The sequence below is a fragment of the Pipistrellus kuhlii genome, unplaced genomic scaffold (genome assembly GCF_014108245.1).
Source record: "Pipistrellus kuhlii isolate mPipKuh1 unplaced genomic scaffold, mPipKuh1.p scaffold_m20_p_4, whole genome shotgun sequence".
Classification (NCBI taxonomy): domain Eukaryota; kingdom Metazoa; phylum Chordata; class Mammalia; order Chiroptera; family Vespertilionidae; genus Pipistrellus; species Pipistrellus kuhlii.
In genome coordinates, this window is record NW_023425540.1 from 52,695,548 (window position 1) to 52,720,858 (window position 25,311).

A 25,311-nucleotide genomic window follows, 5' to 3' on the forward strand; every position below is an offset into this window, starting at 1 on the left:
AAAACATAATATCCAGTGGCCTTGAATGAAAATAATCGGTTAATACATGAACAATAGAAATATTTTTTCTCCTAAACACATTGTTCTAAATTTCTTTAAAGTGATTCAATATTCTTTTTAAATTTCTGTATCCTGGCAACATGGAAGGAATATTTAGTGTTATGAATAATCTATGAAGGGATAATTGCAAATATTCAAAGTCAAGTCAGTAAAGCCTGCACTTGATTTTGCTTGGTTTTTAATACACCATTCACCATGTTGAAAGCAAAATGATGCATGTTTGAAAAGTAAAAACCAAATTAAGTCTGTAATAGCTAATAAAACATAAAGATATTGTATGCTAAAAATGCATACTCTATGTAATTTTTTATATAATAAAAGCCTAATATGCTAAGTGTCCAGTTGTCTGGTTGGCCATTCAACCAATCAAAGCATAATATGCTAATGATATGCTAAGGCTGTTCAACTGCTTGCTATGACATGCACTGACCACCAGGAGACAGACAGTTGACTTGTTGACCAGTCGCTATGTCATGCACTGACCATCAGGGGGCAGATGCTTTGACCTGTAGGTTAGCTTGCTGCTGGGTCTGACCAATAGAAACTGAGCAAGACAGGCCAGACATACCTTGGAGCCCTCTCATAATTCCTCCTGGCTGGCCAACCTCATATATCCCTCCCTGGCCCCAATCATGCTTCAGTGGGGTCCCTTGGCCTGGCCTGTACCCTATTGCTATCTGGGACTCTGGGGATGTCAGAAAGCCGGTTTTGGCCTGATGGTGGAACAACCGGTAGCTATGATGCACAGTGACCACCAGGGGGCTGACACTCAACGCAGGAGCTGCCCCTGGTGGTCAGTGCACTCCTAAAGAGTGTTGCTTAACTAAAAGCCAGGCTAATGGCTGGCCAGCACAGCGGCGGTGTCAGGAGCCTCTCCCACCTCCATGGCAGCACTAAAGATGTCCAACTAATGGCCTAGGCTCACTCCCCCACCTAAGCCATCAGTGGGACATCCCCAGAGGGCTCCCAGACTGTGAGAGGGTACAGGCTGGGCCAGTCCACTCCTCCCCTACCCCCCCAGGGCACGAATTCTGTGCGTCAGACCTCTAGTCTAATAATAAAAGTATAATATGCTAATTATACTGGATGTCCTTCCAGATAAAGCCGGGACTATGAGGGAAACCTGTGTTCTGGGTGCCAGAGGGAAGCCAGTGCCGGCATAAGGGAGAAGGAAGGCCTACTCTTGCACAAAGTTCATGCATCGGGCCTCTAATTCATATGTGTGTTTGTGTTTATGAATTCTTAAATATTGTGTTCAGGAGTATACTACTAATTTTTATTTTATCTCTTCATTAAAACCTAGCAAAATATGACTGCAACAGTAAGTTAGGTATTACTTCATATTCTTACTAATAGTGTAGTATTTAACTTAAACTCATTATTTATAATAATTTACATCTGATGAAACTTAGCAATGCTATGCTAATTTATGTTTTATCAAGTTTGAAAAAATATATATACATCTTTGCATGTATATATAAACACTTAACACACACAGATGTAGCTTTTGCTCCAGAGTAGTGCTTAGGTGGCGAGTGGCTGGTCTAGTGGCTTGGCATTATAGCAATGTGAGATATGAATAGCCATATTGGGAAATGAACCTGCAACCCATTCATTCATGTTCCCTGACCGGGAATTAACCAGCAATTTCCTGGTGCATGGGATAATGATCAACCAATAGCCACAGAGGCTGGGCCCTACTAATTTTTAACTGCCACCTGTGTGTCGGACCAGCCTGTTCTGTGTTTCCATCCCTCCTACCATTCTCTACATGGCTTCTTCAGTGATGGGTTTTCTGTTCAGCTAGATTTCAGGTGGTTCTCAATGATGATTGTTTGGTAGTTTAGCTATAATGTTGATGTGGTTGTGGAGGAGGACAATACTGCTTTTATCTACTCTGCCATCTTGTCAGAAAGCCTTATGTTAAGTTACTACAAGTGTTTCTAATACCTCTCATGAGATGTTTTTTAATTTTATTTTTTTAAATATGTTTTTACTAATTTCAGAGAGGAAGGGGTAGGGGGACAGAGATAGAAACCTCAATGATAAGAGAGAATAATTGATCAGCTGCTCTTGCACGCTTCCACTGGAGATCAAGCCTGCAACCTGGACATGTGCGCTGACTGGGAATCAAATCATGACCTCCTGGTTCATAGGTCCATGCTCAACCACTGAGCCATGCCAGCCAGGTTGATAAGATATTTTTTTAAATAATTTACTTAAGCTTAAATATAGTGGAGTTATTTTGAAAGATTTGGACATATAAATATTCACCTTTCTTTGTGATATCACTCAGGATTAAGCAAACTACCATAATAAATATAAAGTTACTTCAAGTAATACGAAATGAGAAAATGTTTTCCATATATTTTTTGTTCAGGAATCAAAGGATGAGCAGTGGAAAAGAGCTATGGATTATTTAAATGTTGTCAATGAGCTCAACTACATGACTCAGATCGTTATCATGCTTTATGAGGATCCTAACAAGGTAACCAAGTTACTGATAAGTATGTGTTACCCGAGGTAAATAAATAGTTTTAAGTTTCTTATTTTTCAGATGTTCTGTGATATTTTTTAGGATCTTACTTCAGAAGAACGCTTTCATGTTGAATTACACTTTAGTCCAGGAGCCAAAGGATGTGAAGAAGACAAAAATTTACCATCCGGCTATGGATATAGACCAGCTTCAAGAGAGGTAATGATGCTGAAACTTTCAGAGCGTGGTGACCACAAGAGAGCACTGCAATGTTAGCTTTTCATGAAGTTTCTAAAAGAATTTTCTATCATGTGCTAGAATTCTTATCTTAAGTAGTGAGTAGCAAGATGATTTACATTTTTAAATTATGATTTAGATGGACATTTTTAGGCATGGTTGAATTTTATCTTTTATTTAGATTATTTTGGATTTTTAAGACCAGTATTTAGAATGGATAAAAAACTATATTTGTTTTGGTTTTTATTGTTGTTTTACTTGAGGATTAATTCATGCGAAGCACTTGGCATGAATTGCATTTTAATCTTTATAGTAACCTTACAAGGTTAAATACGTACTCAATTTAAAACTTTGTACTAAAATATATTACATATTGATAAAAGTACATAAATCTTAAGTATATACCTTAATGATATAAAATGAACTCAATTGAACACCCAGCCAAGTCATACTATAACAGTATCATTATTCCACAAGATTAGATTATGCCCTCTCTTTATCACAACCTCCCTGTCTTCTACCCAAAGGTACATATTGTCATAGATTAACTTTGCTTATTTTTAAATATTTTATATATATGAAATCACAAAATATATGCTTTTGGGGGATGAGTAGTAGATTTGGCTTTTTCTTCCATTAAGTTTGTGAGATTCATCTGTTCTGTTCTTTGTTTTTTTTCCATGTAGGATTCTATTAAATAAATATAGTAGAATGTGTTACTCCACTACACTTTGATAATCATTTTGTTTTCTAATTCAAGTTATGAAGATGAATGTTTTTATGAACACTATTTTACAAATCTTTTGGTAAACAAATGTACATATTTTTTTTGAACATACATCTAGAAGTAAATTGTTAAATCATAAGATATGCATGTATTCAACTTTAGAAGATACAGTCAAATAGTTTTCCCAATTGTTTTCTAAAGATATTGTCATATCCTTTTACATACTTAATATGAGCAGTGTTTTTAATGTAACTATTTTGGGAGGCATGTAGTGCTATCTCATTGTGGTTTAAATTTACATTATCCTCATGACAAGTAAAGATTAGCATCTTTTAGCATGTTTATTGGCTATTTGGATATGCTTTTTGGTGAAGTGCTACTGCCTAAGACCATTATGATAATGAATAGAAGTATTGATACTAGGCATCCTTATTCATTCTTAAACTAAAATGAAGAGGAATGTTCCAGAGATACCTTTTTGGAATTTTGAGATTTACAGAAACTCGGTAAATCAATTTTGAGAGAAGTAACAATTTTACAGTGTTAGATCTTCTAGTTCAAAGACTTAATATATCTTTTGCTAGATACTATATATTTGATAAAATTAAGATATTTTTAAATGCTGGACCTGTTTTGTCACATTAATTCCTAAGTTCTTTATATTTTTATGCCATCATAAATAATGTAAATTTCATTTTCTTTTATTGTGATATTGAATTTTAACTAATTTTTGTTTAAATATTTTATTTATTTTTTAATATATTTTATTGATTTTTTACAGAGAGGAAGGGAGAGGAATAGAAAGTTAGAAACATAAGCTGCCTCTTGCACACTCCCTACTGGGGATGTGCCCGCAACCAAGGAACATGCTCCTTACCGGAATCGAACCTGGGACCTTTCAGTCCGCAGGCTGACGCTTTTATTCACTGAGCCAAACCGGTTTCGGCTGTATAAAGATTTTATAACTAGCAGCCTTACTAAATACTGTTGATCATTCTAATAATTTATCCAGAGAGTCATTTGGATTTTCTATGTATATGGTTGTATCTCTTTGTATATGATTTTCTATGTATATGATTGTATCTCTAAGTATATGATTGTAATGATGACAAAAGTCCAGTAAAATGTTGAATAGATTTAGTAACGGTGGCACTCTTGTTTTTCAGTGACTTATTGTTGACTGTGTTGATTGTTTCAAGTTTATAGATATCTCTTATCCAGTTAAAGAAGTTCCTCTTTATTTTCTATACCACTTAGTTTGATGAGGGTTTTTATGTATTTCTGTTTGACTTCTTTTGTCTAACTTTATGTTTATGAGATTTGTTGATATAGTTGTATTTAGTTTTAGTTCATTCATTATTATTGCTTTAAAATATGTGTTTTACTGTATAATTATGCCCCAATTTACTCATTCTATTATAGACAGGCATTTGGTATAAATTTTTTAACTTATCTGTCTCCTACACTATATATACTGTGAGAGTCCTGCAATCTGAGATTGTATCTTATTAATCTGTGTCCTGGCAAATAGTACCACTCAGTAAATATTTAATGATTCATCAAATGATTGTTGTTTATGTATGCAGTCATCCCATTTGGTGGAAATATTTGGCATAGAATTTAAGTATTCTGAAATGTATAAATTCGAATGAAGTTTAGTTCATGCTTGGGTTGATACCATTCCTGTATTAACAAAACTGATCTTTACTCTTCTTTACAGTATTTTTGTTGTTCATTTATATTTGGGCATATAATGGAATTTAATTGGGCAGTTTGTCTTAAATGGCTTTTTTGTTGGATTATTGTTTAATTTCTCCATAGAGTATATGTATTTGTTAAAGTCAGCAACTCTGTCATCTGTCTCACAATACCCAGAATAATACGAGGCTGTTGTAAGAATTTAATTATTATTAATTTACTTGAATAAACAAACCTGTATATGTATTTTCAGTGACAATACCAATTGGTGGTACAATTTGTTCATCAGAAGAGATTGTTGTTTTATCTGACCTGTATATGGTATATTTGTTTCCCACAGAATGAAGGCAAGCGACCTTTTAAAATTGATAATGATGACGAACCACATACTTCTAAAAAAGATGAGGTTGATCGAGGTGTGCTGTTGTTCAAACCTATGGTATCAGACCCAATTCATATACACAGGAAATCTCCACTTTCAAGATCTAGGAAGATGGTTACAAATGAAGTAAGTGCATGTGTCAGAGCATGTTTTTTATATAGGAAACTAACTATATTTTAATAAAACGGAAAAGAAAATACAGCTTTAATTATAGAGTAGGACATAATTTTTTAATATTGTATCAGGAATAATATTTGGTTAAAAGTAAAGAGAAATTGCCAGTGATGCTTCAGCAACAACTGATTCCAATGATACATGTAGATTAAGATATGAAATTCTAAATTGTTAGCCTGATTGCAAAAATCAATAGGAATTTGAAATTTGATAATATAGTTGAAAAATTTACCTTTGTATTAAGATCTACATTTAAATAACTAAAGCTAATTGTTATGTTCAATAATAAAATAACATTTAAATAGCTACTAAAATAACATTTAAAAGGAAAAGTTGAACAGTTGGAATGAGCTTGTTAAGTAAATCTTTACTATCAGGCCGAAACCGGTTTGGTTCAGTGGATAGAGCATCCATCAGTCTATGGACTGAAAGGTCCCAGGTTCGATTCTGGTTAAGGGCATGTACATTGGTTGCCGGCACATCCCTGGTAGGGGGTGTGCAGGAGGCAGCTGGTCGATGTATCTCTCTCATCGATGTTTCTAGCTCTTTATTCCTCTCCCTTCCTCTCTGTGAAAAATCAATAAATAATATATTTTTTAAAATCTTTAATATCTGTACATATTTTTACTTTAAATGCCATTATTTTAGATTATCTATATTCTTTGTCAGATGATTTTTCAAGCACTGATTGAGCTCAGTGCTAACAAATGTTTCCTAAATGCTTGAGTAGAAGTATAAAGCAAGAATTTAACTTTTAACACAGAAGAAACATCAACTTGTAAGTTAGAAAATATCTATATTTATTTTTTATTTTAAAGCTTTTTTAAAAAGAATTTTTTATCAATTTCAGAGAGAGGTAGGGAGAAGATATAGATAGAAACATCAATGATGAAAGAGAATTATTGATAAGCTGTTCCTGCACAACCCTTACTGGGGATCGAGCCCGCAGCCCGGATATGTGCCCTTGACTGGAATCGAACCTGGGACCCTTCAGTCCGCAGACACTATCCACTGGGCCAAACCAGCCAAGGCAGAAAATATATTTTGTTCCTAATTAAGTGTACCAAGTCTTAAGAGTATAACATTATCTAGCAGTTGATGAATAAGAATATAAACAACAACAAAAAAAAAGAATTATGCTCATCTCTATGGCCCCAAATTATACAAACATGAGTGACTTATGATTCTTAAGTTTCAAATATATCTGTGCCTTAATTTGACAGTTATGTTTAGAAAAAGCATCTACCAATACAATAAATTGTTGTAATTTTATAATGGAAATTGTATAGTAGTTAGGGTTCCCACTAATTTAATATTTTAGGTTTATAATCGAAGATGATTAACAATTGTAGAACTTGGGTTATTTGTTCTATTATAGTTTAATTAAAAATAATAAAACCTGGGGTTATGTTTAAGTATCTTTAATTTCAGAAAATAACCTAAGCTACCACTTGAGGGCAGTGATTTTGATGTTGCTGAACAAAGCAATCTGCTGTTAATCGGATTTTCAGAATTTTACCAGTCAGTTTTCTCCTGCACTCCAAAAAGCCTTAAACACTGATTTAGCTATCATTTTGCAACTCATCTGTATTTGTAAAATCTTCAACAAAATCACTGCCCTTTGTTAACTCTTAAAACACAATACATTTATAAATATTTTCTCATAAATAGTTAAATAGTTGCTTTCAAGAGATTATTTCTATGCCATGCTAAACTTTTACTTTCATAAGGTAAATTATTCAAGTAAAACCTTGAAGACTCTTTCCAGCGTCTGCCATCTGCATGGATATCAGAAGTTTGTACTTCCAAAAGACACACAGAGAAAAAGACTATTCTCTTCATTTTGTGCAAGTAGATTTTACTCTGTCCTCACTGTCTGAAACCTGAACATGCAAACATATAAAATGAGAATGTTTGCTGCATGTTTTGCCTACTGTACTCTATAAATAATCTTTGGAGGGTGTACATAAACAGATAGTGTTGAAAGTATAAACAAGTACCATTTGAATCCATCTAATGGTTACATTTTTTTAGTGTCTGGCAGACAGATTTTCTTTTCTACATTATATACATTGAAATCTCTTTCACCCTGTGCATAATTTTTTCATGCTTTGGGTTGGAAACTTTACCCACTATAGCACAAAACCTCTTGAATATACAAAATTAAGCAGAATACTTTCATATTTTAAATCTGCTAAGATAAACATTTTTTAAATCTCCAGGTTTTAGAGGGAAGAAATAACTATTAAGCAGTATAAATATATGTTGTATATTTAAGATAATAAGGTAATTCTCACAATTTTTATCAATACAATTAAATGTATATATGTCATTCCTCAGTTTCTCAGATATTGAAATATTTGGCTCCCAAATTACTGTTTAATAGTTTTTAAAAAATTGATAAGCAAATGCGAACAAACTGTATTTTTTTTTTCTTTCTGGTCATTGGCTCTGTTGTATCTAACTTTGCATGCTCTGCTTTTTTTTTTTTTTTTTTTTTCTTTACCCCCTTTCTCACTTCCAGGAAGAGAGCCCCCTGAGTGTGTCTAGCCCAGAGGGTACTGGTACCTGGCTGCATTATACCAGTGGTGTGGGTACTGGGCGTCGAAGACGCAGATCAGGGGAACAAATCACTTCTTCCCCTGTCTCCCCCAAATCATTGGCTTTCACATCCAGTATTTTTGGCTCATGGCAACAGGTTTTTAAACTTTACTTCATTAAACATTTTTACTCCCTGCATTCAGAGCAACAAACAGCTATCTTTGAGGACATCTAATCCCTTATTTTACATCAGAGTAAATCCTTCTGTTTTTTTAATTTTGAGTTTATTTTAAAATGCTTGTGATATCTAAAATATTTGGGGGAAATAAATGACTTAAATCGCATGTGTTTATCTCTTGTATTGGGAGGGTTTTAAATATTCAGGATTTAAAAAATTAATAAATTACACACTCCCGGTATTTTAGTTTGTTAGTAAAAATTTTAAAAAGAATAGAATTTTTCTTTGACCTAATTATCTTTTAAAACATTCATAATCAAAGTTACATAATTCACTGGTAAGAAAAATAATCTTTTCCCCATAATTGAAAAATGAGATTCCACTTGGAATTTGCTGAGAATGAACATTTTTTAAAATATCAAAATTTATGTGGCTCTGAATTAATTAGCAGGATACATCTAACAGTGATCATTCTCATTATTCCATTGTCTGGAAGTATCTAATTGAAAGGATACATTGGGTTTTTTTTAAGTTTTATTAATGTTTTAATGCTCTCTTTAAAATAAGAGGGGGCAATTTATGTCTGCCCAACAACAATATGGGTCAAATAAAATGATTTCTGAAGGACTTTCTGTGATGACATTTGGGATTTTTAAAAGGTTTTTTTGTTTTGTTTTGTTTTTGTCTTTTTGTTTGTGTGTGTTTTTGTTTTGTTTTTACAATGGAAGGTCTGCCTGTTACACATGACTTTTCCGAGAATTTTAGCAATTTCCTTTTGGAAATATAATGCTTTTGATTATAGGAAAAGGGATTATGGTATCCATTAAGACTGTGAATATTTAAAGGTTACTCTGATAAAGCCCATGCATGGATCAGTAATTGTATGGTGACCTCAACAGTCTCTGTCTGTCTTTTCTTTTGTTTGTGATTGTTTTTCCTCCCTTCAAATACAGGAGCTGTTTAAGAGTGGGTATTTGGCTTCTTGTAAGAGAAGTGAAACTATATCATTCTATTAATTGTTTCTTTTCATCTGTCTTGCTTCATACATGATCTTTCATTCTTGAATGCCTGCTTTGCACCACTTCATTGCAAGGATCTCATATGAAATGAACTCCCTTGAGAAGGGGATCTTGCATGATCTTCGTATTCTATCTATTTCTACTAATATTTATCATACAGCTTATTAACCTTTGAATGTCTGGAACAGGATGCAAATGAAATATGGACTTTTGAATTCATTTTACTGTTTTACCTCATTTATTTTGTTTTCCTTGTTCAGGCTGTTACTGAAAATGCTACTTACCTACGAACACCAAGAACTCTTGTGGAACAGAAACAGAATCCTGCTGTAGGTATGTAGTCTGAAAAAATTGTATTCCAAACCTTAAACTCACTATTTTGCACACATGTAAAACTCTTCAGTGGTGAAAGTATGACCAATTGCTATGCATTAATTTTTGTTTAATTTAATGTACACTAATTTAGAAATGTTGAGTTATAAAACTCGAAATATACAACAAAGTTTTGGTAAAAAGAATTAAAAATAGCCTTTAGTTTTGTTTTATAACCCTTTTGAATGCCCACAATCTAAACTACTTAGCTCAATTGCCAAGGCTAGTTTTTAATCTTTTATTCTGTAAGTTAAAATTCCCGCATGTTTCAACGTAGGAAGCAACTTCTTTTCCCAGTTGATAAAGATGAAAATAAGCTATTACATACAAAAAATAACCCTCTTTTCTGTTTAAAAAAAAAAAGTCAAGTAGGGAGTGTTTCAGACCCCATCTGGGATTATTAATTTTTCGTTTGATCATCTCTTATGAAAAACCAATGCAAAATTAATGCAGTTAGCAATGTTACTTATTGACTTATAGAACGCAAATTGGTTTTTTGCTAACACGCAACAAAGCAACATTAAAAAAAGACCTTTCCAAGCTTATTTGCTTTTAAGCTCATTGTTGATAAACTATATGAGGTGATGGCATATTATTTTCTGGAAATAGCTGTCTAATTAGGTTTAATAAAAGCATAAATAAGTTTCAACTGTGTATGTACTATGATCTTTATAGTAAGTATATGAACTGTCTATTGATGCCTATCTACTTGAAGATACTTCTTTAGTTAATTATATATAGCTAATGTTGATAGCTTTTACTATTTTCAAAATACTTTGTCTTATGTATTATGGTGTATTAGCTAGATTTATTTAATCTTTACCCAGTAGTAAAAGTTTTGCTTGGTTGTAAAGACTTCTGCTACAAATTAAGCATCAATTTATACTGGCTGTGTTTTATATGCTAATAATGTGTTTCATTGGGGTCTTATTAAAGATCTTAAGTCATTTAAGTATTGGAATTTAAACTGATTTAAGCCTGGATGACCTAAAAATAATTGTTTTTACCTGGTCTTCTCACCAATAAGTAAACTTTGATTTGTTTTATATCATAACAAATACTGATAATTATTTAAAGACATACATCCAGAAATATTGATTTAATATAGCTTAATTTGTGCTCAGAGCACTCCCCCCCCCCCCATGGCCTGTTCATGCAAATTGACTGACAGAATTCCTTATCATCCTAAATTAATTTTTATAGTAATGTTTTAATATTTTAGTATGTGTATATCTATTTATTGTATGGACATATTATTTTCTTCAAAGACAACATTTTGTCCAGTGTTAAATACCCTCATTTGTACATATGATAAATAGTGCTAGTTGATTGTATTGAAGTTGAATTACAAGCAAATTGTGAGCCTATTCAAGGCACTTCCAAATATGTGTGGTAAGAGCCATGTTATTGCATGCTGCATGAATTCCCAATGTGAATGGAAGAACACCCGTTGTTGTATGTATTTTCTCTAACTCCCATCAGGGTCTCACTGTGCGGGCCTGTTTAGCACCTCGGTGCTCGGGGGTTCTTCAAGCGCACCTAACCTACAGGATTATGCTCGTACTCATCGTAAAAAGCTGACCTCTTCTGGCTGCATAGATGGTATGTGCACACATGCACACTTATACCTACACCCACGCACACACCCATGAGGAGACAGTATTTCACAAAGGCAAGCCTAAGGCCATTGACTGAATCAAGTGGAATCCTAGAATCCTTTGCCTAAAAGACTATCAATTCTCTCTGTTATCCACAGCTTGGATCCATTTTCATCAAACAGTGAATTATAGTTAGACTTAACAGTACTTATTCAATGAGTAGTTTGTTGAAATGTGAAATTTAGAACTGCATCATGTGTATTATTCTTTTAGATAGTTGATAAGCCATATTATAAAGAATAAACCTATGATCTTTTAAACTTTGTTCATAGTTTAACCCTTATTTTTGCTGATTGATCTTATAAATAGAAAAAAATATATTGGCAATATTTATAAAAGTAAACATAGAATAAGAATATTTTAGAATCCCTAGTTGAAGGAGATCCTCTCAGTACTGTTAATATAAGTTAAGTTTTAGTATTTAGGATGTTGTTGTTTTCTCAATCACATGAGGCTCAGTGAACCTTGTCCCTTTGTTAATAGGAGTGGTAATTAGCCTTTTCAGGATTAGCTTTATTGAAAACTTTTTCTTACGTATCCACAAATTTACCTTAGTCGGTAAAACATGGATTTGTCAGAGTTGCCAGCTCATCCTGCTTTTTTTCCTTTTTTCTATTTCATTAAATACTTTGCCTCTTTCATCAAGTCATTTTACTTCTTCTCTAACTAGTATTTGGCTTATTACCTTCTCTCATTGTCCTTTCTGCATGTCACCTATTACTAACCTCCTTTTATATTTGTTTTTCCCCCTTTTTTTTTAAGTGTCCTTCTTTTGGTAGCTGTTACGATTTCAGGTACCTGTTTTTCTCTTTCTCAGACGCCACACGCGGTTCTGCTGTTAAAAGGTTTTCTATCTCATTTGCTCGACACCCAACCAATGGTACGTTTTGCTTTTATTTTAAAAGATACTCCCCTGCTTCATCCTTTTTTTTTTTTATTTCAATATTTGGGATATACAGTATCATTCATTTATCCATACTTAATTTCAATTGGCATGTAATTCCAGCTTATAATTCACCCAAAGTACTGATACTGGCTGGCTCCTCTTTTTAGCTTTAATTTACACAATAATTTAACACTACTCATCAGACTTTAAATGAACACAATGATGATGAGTTTTAATACTAAATCAGCACCTGAAAATTTCTTCTAATTTCTGAGGTGATCTGTCTACACAAAATTTTTTTAATTAGTATTCTTTATTAATTCATAATAATTTTTGTTTTTGTTCCTAATTTTTTTTTGAACACATGGTTGTTTATTGAGCTATTTAACAAATACAGAGTCACACTCATCAAATAACCAAATGAGATGTATCTTTGAGACATTCTTGGGAACCAGAGGATGTGGATTTCACTGTGTGGCATCATTTATCCCTGGCTCTTTGTCTGAAGCAAAACCCGACTTGGTCTGGAACACTCTGAAAATTTCATCCAGCATTCACTTACATGTTTACTGTTGTCAAGCAACCAGTTTCTTTTGGTACCACTGCTTTTTGTTAATATTTGGAGAACCACTAATAGGAAGAAGACTAAGCTAAACATCTGGAAATCCAATTCAATTAAATTGAGTTTTTGAGGCTGAACAGGAAAGTGTTTTGTGGCCATTATTTATCCACCACATTGTTGCTGATATTTTCTCATAAATAAAGTTTAATACAGCTTTTTTACATGGAGCTTGTTTTTATGAGGCAAGAGGGAATGTTTACTGATCATCCTATCTAATAAAGAGGGAATATGCTAATTGACTGTCCCACCCTCAAAGATGGTGACACCCACAGCCAATAAGGAGGAAATATTCTAATTAATTGTCCTGCCCTCAAAGATGGTGGTACCCATAGCCAATAAGGAGGAAATGTGTTAACTGACTGCCCTGCCCTCAAAGATGGCGGTGCCCACAACCACAAAATGGCAGCGCCCAGTTCCCTCAGCCTCACCAGGGCAGCAGGCACGCAGCAAGGCTGGCTGCCTCTGTAGTCTCCCAATCCCCTCAGCCCCCCAGCCGCCCAGGGCTAGTCCAAGGCACAGGCAAGCCTCTGATGGTGGCTGCCCAGCTGCCCAGGGCCGCCCAAGGCTCAGGTAACAGTGGCCAGCAGTGGCAGCAGCAGACATGTGATGGGGCATTGCCTTCCCCTGATCACCGGTCACCTCCCGCCCCTGAGGGCTCCCGGACTCTGAAGGGGGCAGGCCGGGCTGAGACCACCCCCCTCCAGTGCATGAGTTTTCATGCACCTGGCCTCTAGTTTTTAAATAATTCAGGATTAAGAATTTAAAAGAAAACATATAGGTTTTTATGGTTATCCAGAATAAAGGTATTTTTATCTTGGAACATTTTTTTCTTTTTTAACTACTACTAAGTATTTCAAAAATTCAAGTCAGATCTTTCAAAAACTTGTATGAAACTAAAGGATTGAACACAAGTTTATAACTATTCTTCCCTTCTAGATCCTTTAATAGCACACCTAAATAACAGTGCACTAATACTTGAAGGTTGTATAAGATCTCATCCTCAACAAGTAAAAATGTAACCTGAAAGCTTAATGTGTTTTCCCTCCATTGTAGCTATCTAAATGCTACTTTTTGAAGAAAACCATCCTTACTTGATACAACTTCAGCTTCTAAAGAACCTGCATGAGAACCAAAATCACAAGAAAAAGAGAAGTCATAAAATTCTAAGAGACCTTGCAGATTTAAGACTAAATATAGTTTTTTTTTTTTCAGAATGCTTGTGCTTAATAGCCAATATTGCAAGTTTTATATTGCAAGGAGTAATCTGTTTATTGAAGCTATTTAAAAAAAAGTACTGTTGTTAGATTTAACAGAAAGTATAATAATTTTATATTTTTTTGACTTAGGCTTTTAAAGAATGTGGATAGTCCACACATTGTGAAACTTAATCCATATAAAATGCATTTCATTCAACTCAAGAAATATTTCTTTGAGTCTTTTTTTTTCTTTTTTATATTGTGTTGTCTGATCTGTCCTTTGAATTGTCATTTGACTCTTTCACTTTTTATTTTTCCTAACTTTCATGTTATTTCCATCTTAACATATATTATGGACTTACCCCTGCCTCCATCTTTAGTTCAAGGAACGTGGTGAATCAAGTTATCTTCTGACAGTACTTTACCTTATTATCTGGGCCTCTGTGCTGAACATCTAAACCTCTGTAGGTGCTGGTTCGTTTCTTCTGTGGAATTTCTAGGCTTCAGTGGTATGTTTTCATAGCTTCTAAACATGACAGCAGGTGGCTTTTTAAATTGCTGCGCTAACCCTTTCATCGTGCATTAAAGGAAATGTTTTACTGGAGATAAATGGGGGAAATTGTAGTCCAGAAGAACGTGATTATGTTGCCATTTGCCTGTTATAAAATCTAATAGGCAAATGCAGGAAAATAGTTGTTACCGAAGATTTATAAACATTCTAAGGAAAGGATAAAAACCACATTGTTAATTACAAAAGAAAGGGTTAGTGCTTATTTGCATGAATCTTGTACTTAAAAAAAAAAAAAAGTAATCCTTGTGCAAACTTAATTTCTTTAGTGTTTAATTTAGGTGCTTTAGCTGCTCTTATGGTATTATAGTTGTTGGTGTTTTTTTTTTAAAGTACATCTATGTTCTGTCATACTTTGGTTTGCACCTGAAAATCAGACATTGCAGTTTTGTTAATCTTTTGGTTATATTTATAGGAAAGTTAAATTCTTTTTAACCAAATTTTTCCTATTCCAGCTAAGATTTAAGCATTTCTTGGGTCAATATTTTCTCCCAAAATTAAATAAATATGCCAGTGTTAAAATGAGCACATACTTATTATTATAGATGCATAATTTTATAGCCCATTTGAGTTTAATTTTTATTTTTTAATTGATATATTAGACTTAATATAAAACTTTTAAGTATTAAAAATATTTTCTTTGGAAGAAAATTAATTTGTGTTTTTTGAAAGAGTATTGCAAAAGGACTTGTTATTTTGGTTGTATAGGAAAGCAATTTTAAAATCCATTCAGTTGACTATGTAGACAAGACATTTTTATAAAAGGCAAATAATCTAGATCCTATTTGTTTTAAAAGAAAACTCTATTATGTTTAAACAGTTGTTTTACTGATGGTATTAACACATATCTGCATGGTTTGTTTCATGAAATTCTTGTATTTCTGTGCCATTGTTGAATGCAAACATGTATATTTTGTATTGCTTTTTATTTGACCTAACTTTACCCAGCTGGCAATTTCCAATAATAGAATTATTGTGTTAATTAATTAAAGATGGGTGAAATATGTTCTGGAATTTTAATCTCAGCATACATTAATGTTCTTTTGGGTTCACATTAGAGAGTATTGTTGGCCTTCGTAAGACTAGAAAAGTCTATAAAGTCTCTCTTAGCAAGTAATTACATATTGTTTTTCAAAAAAAAAAAAAAAAATACCTTTAGCATCCTGGCATCAGCTTATCCAACTTTCAAATAGAACTGCTGTTAAAATGTAAAATACTGAAAATTTATAATTTTTTCTCTTTTTCCCCAGGTATTTTTCTTTAAGTATTATTTTTAGATTTTATGAAAGCATAGAATGAAATTGTGTGCATGCTGTACTATGTGATTACTTTAAAATGAAATCTCTGTCACATCTTGTTCCAGGCCTGTGTTGCATAGCATCTGGTGTCATGACTTCAAAGATCCGTGTGTTTGCATGTGCTAGACTACAAAGACCTAAACTGTCCAGTCTAAACAATGCTCCGCTTCCTTTTTAATTACTGATTTTTTTCAATATCCAACTTTTGTTTTTGCTTTTGTTTTCCAGGCTTTGAGTTGTATTCCATGGTGCCATCTATTTGTCCTCTAGAAACTCTTCACAATGCCCTGTCTTTAAAGCAGGTGGATGAATTTCTTGCTTCCATTGCTTCTCCATCAAGTGAAGTTCCACAGACGGCCCCTGAGATCTGTAGGAAAATTATTATTGTTATTTGATTTGGGGGACATAGATACTATTTGAATATAAAAAAAATTATAAAACAAACTCAAGTAGTGGTAGAGAATAGAATTTTAGGAGAGAAAGCAGTGTAAGGAAGCATTATTTGGAATTCTTTGTTGTATTATGTAATATACCACTTTTTTTGACTCCTCTCAAAACTTTTGTACAAAAAGGGAGGAACAAAAATCTAAGGCCTAGCAATAGAAGTCAACAGCATAATATAGAGTCAGGGTCTTTTTTTCACATTCCTATTATATGTCATTTTATAATGAACTTTTTAAAAAATTGTAAAATATTCCATCTACATTAACCCATACATGCACACATGCCCATGGTAATTACTCATACTGATTCAGAAAGAATTTTTGACTAAGAAGAAAATGACTAATAACATTTTTTTCAAATTATGTTCTTCAGAAAACATTCTGAAGAAGTTGGTTTGTGTGTGAGATAAAAAGGGGTTTATGGCTAATTGAGTTTTGGAAACAGTGTTATCTCCTGTTTATAGATACAGATTTCCTTACAGAAGGACCTTAGCTGTTGTAACTATACCTCTTGGAATTACAGCCCCACTTGGAGGTATAGTTACAACAGCTAAGGTTCTTCTGTAAGGAAACGTGTACCCAGATTTTCCAAAACTTAACATTTGAGAAAACATATTTTGGTAATGTTTAAACATCTTGTAGTACTATTCTAAGGGATTTCATTTTAGGAAATGTTCAGGGTTACATTTTAGGTGTTAGGAGTCAGTTGGCTGTTGTCATTCTCAGCTCAATGAGCTCTTTCAGCACATTGAAATTTCCAGTGTCAGATGCATTAGTTTTGGGAGACAATGCTCTGCTTAGAGTTAAGAACCTGCTAGTTCTAGTAATATCTTAGAAAAATTACAAATTTCCTGTGTGCACCATTTTCCTCTTTGTAAGCAGAATACTATAAATATGTTTCTTGGAGATCTTGGAATGAAAACCTCTTTCATATCTTGCTGTTACTCTCCTTCCCTTCCTGGGCCACCACATGTGCTATTTGAGAGAATTCTGTTCACATGGTATTCTATCCAAATGGTGCCCCTGCATTTCTACAGTAGAGTGGCCTTTCCCTTTCCTGTGCTTCTGGTAGTAGAGATCAACTTTCAGTCATTAGTTGAAACAGGAATCTTGGTATGATCTAAAATATTTCACTTTAAGTTTTGAGAAGTAGGCTTTAGTTTAAAAAATTACATATGAAATGGAAGAACATAGAGTAGGTATCAATGCTATTTAGAAGGTTTTCAAAGAATGACTTAAAGTTAATAGCAGTAGTAATAATGGGTTTGTTTTGGAAAATATTTTGGTGAAATATGTGTAAAAAGGTCATTTTTGAAGGTTTATTGGGTGGTGCTGTTATTTTATGATGGCTTTATATCTGTGGTTAGTGAATTTAGTTCAACAGAGTATATACTGAGGTAAATAAATGAAGAATATTAAATTCATTTTCCAGTTCTAATAAACTCTCCTCTGTGTCATGGATACAAGATGTAGTCAAATTCATGTGGCTTTCTTAAATTTCCATGCCATTACTTATTAAAGGAACTAAGTAAGAAAGTAAATATTGTTAATGCAGTTCATAGAATTGGGTGAACTTTAGAATTAATTTAGCTCATTAGTCTTCAAACTATATTCTCTGGAAGCTCCAGAGAAAGAGGGGTACTGAATGTGTCTTTCAGGGCTCCTTCAACTAGAGTATTTGCTTTGATCCATTTTATTTAACATTTGAGAAAAGGTTACTGTTTAAAGGAAAACACTTAGAGTGACACTGCTAAAGAAATCAACCAATTAGTGATCAAGCAGGACTATAACTCAGGTCCTCTAAAATGTATGGGTTTTCTTATTGTTTTTGAATATTCAAATAGGATGCCAATTATGATAGAAGCATCTGAATCCTATATTTATAGTGTAATTGCAGAATTAATATTTAGTAGTCACAATATACAGGGTGGGACAAAAATAGGTTTATAGTTGTTCATATAGAAAAAGTACAATAATTAATAAATAATAATGTAGTAATAAATGAGTACGTGTTTCATGTACTCACAACTGTAAACCTATTTTCCCCCATCCTGTATTTATATTATTTATACTTAATTCTCCAATTTGTCAAGGAAGAACCATCATAATATAGAACTATATTAATTGTGTGGTGTTACAAGGGAAAAAAACATTCATCTTCTATCATTACAAAAGTTTTTTTTTTTTTTTCTCACCTAGGACAAAATTACTTTTGTGGTAACTAGCTGGTTTATAATGGGGTACTGACAGTATCAGATTGAGGGAAAAGGTGTGAGAATCCCAACTAGATAAATTAGAGCTAGAAGTTAACAATCTATACAATTCCCTTGCATGAATATACATCTTAGCTGGGTAATATAGGAAGACAATATGGTTTATTTAATTTTTTTAATCTAGTTAGTTTATTCTCAAATAGAATAGTTTATTTTATTTATTTATTTTTTATCTCCCTGCATTTTTTCTTGGCACAAATAATTATTTTTATTATTTTTTTAAATAGATCTTTATTTTTCAGATTATTACCATTGTTCCTCTTTTTTTCTTCCATTGCTCTCCTCCACCAGGTTCCTACCCCACTCTTTGCCCTTTCCCCACCCTCCACTGTCCTCATCCATAGGTGCACAATTTTTGTTCAGTCTCTTCCCACAGCCTCCACTCTCCTTTTCCCTGAGAATCGTCCCTTTCCATACCTCTGATTCTATTATATTCACCAGTTAATACTGTTCATCAGATTTTTTAATTCCCTTGGTTTTTAGATTCACTTGTTGATAGTTACGTATTTGTTGTTCATAATTTTTATCTTTATCGTCTTCCTCCTCTTAAAGAATACTTTTCAGCATTTCATATAATTCTGGTTTGTGAGTGATGAACTCCTTTAGTTTTTTGTTTTGTTTTGTGTGTGTGTGTGTGTGTGTGTGTGTGTGTGTGTGTGAAGCTCTTTACCTGGCCTTCAATTCTGAGTGATGGCTTTGCTGGGTAGAGTAATCTTGGCTATAGGTTCTTGCTATTCATCACTTTGAATATTTCTTGCCATTCCCGTCTGGCCTGCATGGTTTCTGTTGAGAAATCAGCTGACAGTCATATGGGTGCTTCTTTATAGGTAACTAACTGCTTTTCTCTTGCTGCTTTTAATATTCTCCCTTTGTCTTTTGTTCTTGGAATTTTAATTATTATGTGTCTTGGTGTGGTCCTCTTTCGGTTCCTTTTGTTTGGGGTTCTGTGCGCTTCCTGGGCTTGTAAGTTTCTTTCTTTCACCAAGTGGTTTTTAGTATCTTGCCAATAGGTTTTCAGTATCTTGCTCTCTCTCTTCTTCTGGGACCCCCATAATTCTGATGTTGGTTCTCTTGAAGTTGTCCCAGAGGCTTCTTACACTATCTTCAACTTTCTGGATTCTCTTCTCTTCTTGCTTCTGCAGAGGAGTGTCCTCTGGCTTTTTGTGTTCCAAATCTTTGACTTGATTCTTGTGATCTTCCATTCTGTTTTTAGGACTCTGTATAATATTTTTATTTCAGTCAGTGTAAACTTTATTTCTAGTTAATCCCTTTTCATATCCTCAAAGGTCTCGTTTATTTTATCGGCTTTTTCTAGGAAATTATTGAAAATCCTTATAACTGTGGTTTTGAACTCTATATTCATTCTTTTGCTTTCCTCCATTTCCTTCCTTTGTGGCCTGCCTCTTCTCTGCATTTTAACTGCTTCCCTGAGTTGATGGAGTTGTTTTGTGCGCTAGGTGTCCTAGCTGGGCCCAGTAGCTCAGCCTTCCCAGTTACCTGAGGTGGACAGTCTTGGTGCAGCCCTTTGTGGACTGTGTGGGCAGTCTTGTTGTTAAACCTTGCTTGTTTTTGGTATCACTGGGGAGAGTTGATCTCCAAGCCCTTAAATAGGATAGTTTAAAAATGAATCTATCATGCTTATTTATTTCTGAATCTCTATTTGATGTTTTTGAGAGAAAAACAGTTTGGGACTCTGTTCTCTGTTACCAGTCAATAAAACTATGCTGTCAGCTGTCATCCCTTAAGTATCTGAGTTTCTATTAGGGCAGAATAAAGTTGTCTGTTGCTCTATTCTTATTGGCATTCCTTGGAGAATATTGTCAAATGCTTATTGTTTACAATATAAATAGAACATGTGTTTGACTAAGAGTATGAGAAAAGGTCCTATAGGAAAGAGGGATTTGCTGAATTTAGTCTGAAAACCATGTCCTATCAGTTTTCCCCTATTATTTACTGTGTAAAAAAATGACATCTGTGAAACATGTCATAAGAAATTTTCTAAAATGTAAAGATAGAATTGACAGAAAATTATTGAATTACCACTATTTTTTATTTGTTTTTTTCAGCCTCCACAGCTTCACGTCCCAGTTCAGTAATGAGAGGAAAAACATCTTTAAATACATATACACCTGCAAAGATCCTCCCAACACCACCAGCTACCTTAAAGAGTACTAAAGCAAGCAGCAAACCAGGTTAGGTGAATGTGTAAGTTTATAGATTCTATATAGCAATTAGCTTGCTTTTTAACTGTGTAATCTATTTTAAGTGGGATCATTACATTCTAAGAAGTTAATTGATCCTAACAGTTAAAAAATCTTGCTGTAGCTCTGGCTAGTATGGCTCAGTAGATTGGCCGTCATCCTATACACCAAAAGGATGCTGGTTCAATTTCTGATCTGGACACATCCCTGGTAGGGGGTAAGCTGGAGGCAGCTGATCAATGTTTTACTCTCACATCAATGTTTCTCTGTCTCCCTCTCCCTTCCTTTCTAAAAATCAATTAAAATATGTATTTTTAAAATCTTACTGTAGTCTCTTGATATGTATGTATTTTTTCTCTATTGTCTTCTCCTTCCCCCACATCTGTTAATAAAATGTATTCCATACTCATACATTTTTCCAAACTAATTTATGGACTGTATTCCTTTGGTTTTCTGTTAAGCTTAGACATAATTTTATATGAAAGGATATTTTAGGAGGGGCAGGGGATAATAACCTTTGTTATTGTTCACTTTTACCTGTTATTTTTAATTCTACTGTCAAACCCATTTAGTAAATTTTTTATTCCAAATACTTATTATTTAAATTTAGACATTCTTTTTCTTTATAGTTTTTCTTTAGAGATTTTCAATATTTTTTTCATTATAAGCATATTTTCTTTTGTTCTTAAACATAGTTAAAATAGTTGCTTTCAAGTTCTTATCAATGTGGCTGACCTCAGAATTAGTCTCTATGAATTTACCCATTGTCAAAGAGGAAGATGTTTTTTCATATATTGAGTAATCTTGGATTATATCCTAGATATTATGAATGATATACTATAGAAACTTTGGACTCTATTATTTCTGTTATGTTCCTCCAAAGAGTATTGGGTTGTTTTGATTTTTCTAAAGCAAAGAGTTAACTTTGACTGACCTCAAGTTGCAAAACTTTGCCCCTTGAAGTGGCTGACAGCTCCACTGTCACTCATTTTTTTAGGCCTTAGCTGGAATTCTTAGAGCTTGCTCTACTCATGTCATACATTTAATCTGTTTGTATAACTAATTGGAGGCTCTCTGACCTTCCAGTAGCTGTGGTTTCCCAATGCTCGTCTTCTGGTTTTTTTAAAAAGGGGTTGGGAGTTAGGGGTGGGTTTGGGGGAAGATGCCCATCTCATGATGTTCACTTCTTTCAAGTGTTGATTTTTTCCCCCCAGTATGTGCCTGCCTTTGTTCACTCTTCCGTGTCTTCAGTAACTCTTTCATACTTTATTCAGAGTTAATACTTGTTATGTGCAGGAAGATTCATCTGACATGAGCTTACCCATTTATATAGACATGTAACTCAGCTTAGAATTGCTTTTTGATAACCCAGAGTATGATGTTTGTTTGCATGTAGAAGGATGAGTCCTAAGCCAATTTTCTAGCCTTTTAACTTTTTTTTTTTAATCTGTTTTATTGATTTTTTACAGAGAGAAAGAGAGAGGGATAGAGAGTTAGAAACATCGATGAGAGAGAATCATCGATCAGCTGGGGATGTGCCCACAACCAAGGTACATAGCCTTCACCGGAATCGAACCTGGGACCCTTCTGTCCGCAGGCCAGTGCTCTATCCACTGAGCAAAACTGGTTTTGGCTAGCCTTTTAACTTTTTAAATAGGGATGAAATAGGATATATAGGAGAAAATAGATGTTTATTGGGAAACTAATGAGTTTGATTTTAAGTATGTTAAGTTTATGTTTCCCGTTAGAGATTTCTAGTAGGATATACAGATCTTAAGGTAGGGGAAAGGCCTGGGCAAGAATTATGAATTTGAGTGTTGTTAGCACTGTGGATGTTAGTTAAAATGATGGAATAAATTAGTTTCCCAGGAAGAATGTAGAGTGAAAAAAAAAAATGTGTTTGGTGAATGCAGCCCATTGTCACTACTTTTTTGTATTGGTGTTGAATTCTCAAAATTTAAAAATGCTCTATTAAATGTTGCAATGTTTCATTTACATTATAATTACAACATAAACTGTATTATTTTGTCACTCATCAGTATTACTAACCTTTGGTTGCTTGTGAAAATCTAAGCAATAGTTTTTTTCTTTTTTTGTTTAGCTACCAGCGGACCTTCTAGTGCAGTTATTCCTAATACCTCAAGCCGAAAAAAGATTATGAGTAGCAAAACAGAAGTGCATGAACACAAAAAAACCACTGGGAAGAAGAAATAAAATCTTCTTAGCCGGAGCTAGAAATCCTTATACTTACCAAAATCACATGTTCATTAGAAAAAAATGTGATAAGCCTTGGCTAAAAACTGTCAAAGCAAGTAATTTATGTTTCTTGTTATACATCTCTGTATTCATTTAAAAATATGTTAAATCTACAATAGATAATTCTTTGTATAGTTTCAGGTAAGAAACCTTTGTCATGATCTGGGAATCTTTAAAACCATGTTTATTAGCGTTTTATGAGTAGCAAAACTTATGGTGATAGAGGTCTGTTGTTCTGAATATGATGTTTACCGTATGCCTGTGGGAAGAAAAGGAACATGAATGCCCAGCTGGCCTTTACCATGTGGCTCCAGTAATGCTGTTTAATGAAGAATCTGTGAAATGGCTTCTGTACTCACTTTCAATATCATGGATTGTGTATCAGCTGTAAAACCTGTAGCTTGGGTTGAAATTTGACGGTCAGGATTACATATTTCAGGCTTTAAAAAAGTACATTTCCAAAGAGATATTGACCATTTAGATTATAACCTCCCCCCCCCCCCCAGTTGTTACAATTACATATATGCTGCAATATTTAATAACTGGAGTTACATGATAAGGGTTATTTTTTTTTCAGTCTGTGCTTTGAATTTTTTTATTGTGTGTTATTTAAAATATTACAGATACAGCTGGGATAGCCACATCTTTATGTGCATAAATTTGTATATTAATTTATAGAAAATATTTTCTTTATATATTTTCTTACCAAAAGGTGCTTTTGTTCATCAGAAAAATTTTGCTCCACAAATTGGCAAGAAAGTCATCCTTAGAGTTTCTTTTTAAGATATAGATGACAAGTTTATAAATGTAACATTTATTTTTGGTTCTTTTTAGATCTAAGGAACTCAATTCAGAAATAGAAATCATCAATGTGAGAAGACTATCTGAATTCTGTAGTTAGTACAGATTATACATAGCCTCTGTTTTTACTCCATCCTTATCTCTGGTGTATCAGTTGATTTCACTAAGAAAGCTTAAAGATTGAGGATTTGAAATAAATGCTTTTTTCAAGTGATTAGATTTCAAAGGGAAATTAAGATTGTGTTGTGATTTCATCTATGATGTAAAAAAAAATATTATCCTTGGTGCTTTTTCCCTCTGCGCAAATAGTTAATTATATGCCACTTATAATGACTTAAACTGTAAACCAAACAATACAACCTGATAAGAATTTCATGCATTGCCAGTCAGGTAACTTAAACTGCTAGAGAATTAGCTTGAAACTTATAGTTAAAAAATTATTGAATTCTCATATGAATACAACTATTACAGTTCTTCAAAAGAGACTCTACTAACCTTAAATCATCATATATGAACTGACTTTTAGAAAATAATCATATTACATGTTTTAAAAGGTACCAGATGTGAAATCACAAATATATACAATTATGTAAGTTCATATACTTCACATGAATGTAAATGTATTATACAGAGACGTGTCTTGTAAACAGTCGAATGTATCTAAGCTTTTTGTATGTGAAAATGTGGTTAATGTGCTCATAGTGGGAGTTAGGAACCCACTTTTATTTTTTAAGTGAATTAAAATATTTTATTTCCAGAATCAGAGCGTGGCTTAAATGGCAAATTTTTATTTGTTTCTACATCCACCCATCCTCCTCCCCCTGTAATCATCACACTGTTGTTCTGCCCATGAGTTCTTTCTCTTTTTCTTTTTTGTTCAACAATAACCCTGCCCACATCCCTGCATCAGAGCTGTTTGTGAGTCTCTTCTATTTTGCTTATTAGTCCAGTTTATTCATTAAATTCCACATATGAATGAAATCCTCTGCCACTTTCACTTCAGTGTGATAGGGCCAATCTGTGTGGTCATCTGTCTACTTCTGAATGATTAACAGTCTCCACGAGAATGCTGTTTGTGGAGATGGTCCTGGGGTCATGTTCCCCCAAAGCTTCAGCACTGTTGGTATTTGGGACCAGATAATTCTTCTTTGTGGGAGGATGTCCTGCACATTGTACAGTGGTTAGCAGTATCTCTGTGCCAGGCTGCAAGGATTGAGGTCATCAGTTCAGACAGTGAGCCGAAAT

The 25,311-nt window shown here is 33.7% G+C and overlaps 1 protein-coding gene across 19 annotated transcripts in view; it reads left to right on the forward strand.

Moving 5' to 3' along the window:
• PPIP5K2 (diphosphoinositol pentakisphosphate kinase 2) overlaps positions 1-24,826 on the forward strand; it is a 63,271-nt gene extending 38,445 nt beyond the window's left edge. For 3 of the 19 annotated variants that reach the window (XM_036410891.2, XM_036410893.2, XM_036410892.2), the window contains exons 22-32: positions 2,441-2,548; positions 2,639-2,755; positions 5,539-5,706; positions 7,485-7,601; positions 8,279-8,452; positions 9,753-9,825; positions 11,347-11,466; positions 12,340-12,402; positions 16,321-16,461; positions 20,875-21,000; positions 23,111-24,826. In XM_036410891.2, the coding sequence (XP_036266784.1) occupies positions 2,441-2,548; positions 2,639-2,755; positions 5,539-5,706; positions 7,485-7,601; positions 8,279-8,452; positions 9,753-9,825; positions 11,347-11,466; positions 12,340-12,402; positions 16,321-16,461; positions 20,875-21,000; positions 23,111-23,223 (1,320 nt within the window). In that variant the 3' untranslated portion in view covers positions 23,224-24,826. Of the gene's footprint in view, positions 1-2,440; positions 2,549-2,638; positions 2,756-5,538; positions 5,707-7,484; positions 7,602-8,278; positions 8,453-9,752; positions 9,826-11,346; positions 11,467-12,339; positions 12,403-14,083; positions 14,481-14,606; positions 15,924-16,320; positions 16,462-20,874; positions 21,014-23,110 lie in introns of those variants that run through there. The other 16 variants (XM_036410895.2, XM_036410896.2, XM_036410902.2 and 13 more) reach the window with 13 other exon arrangements.
• Positions 24,827-25,311: the final 485 nt, after the last annotated feature.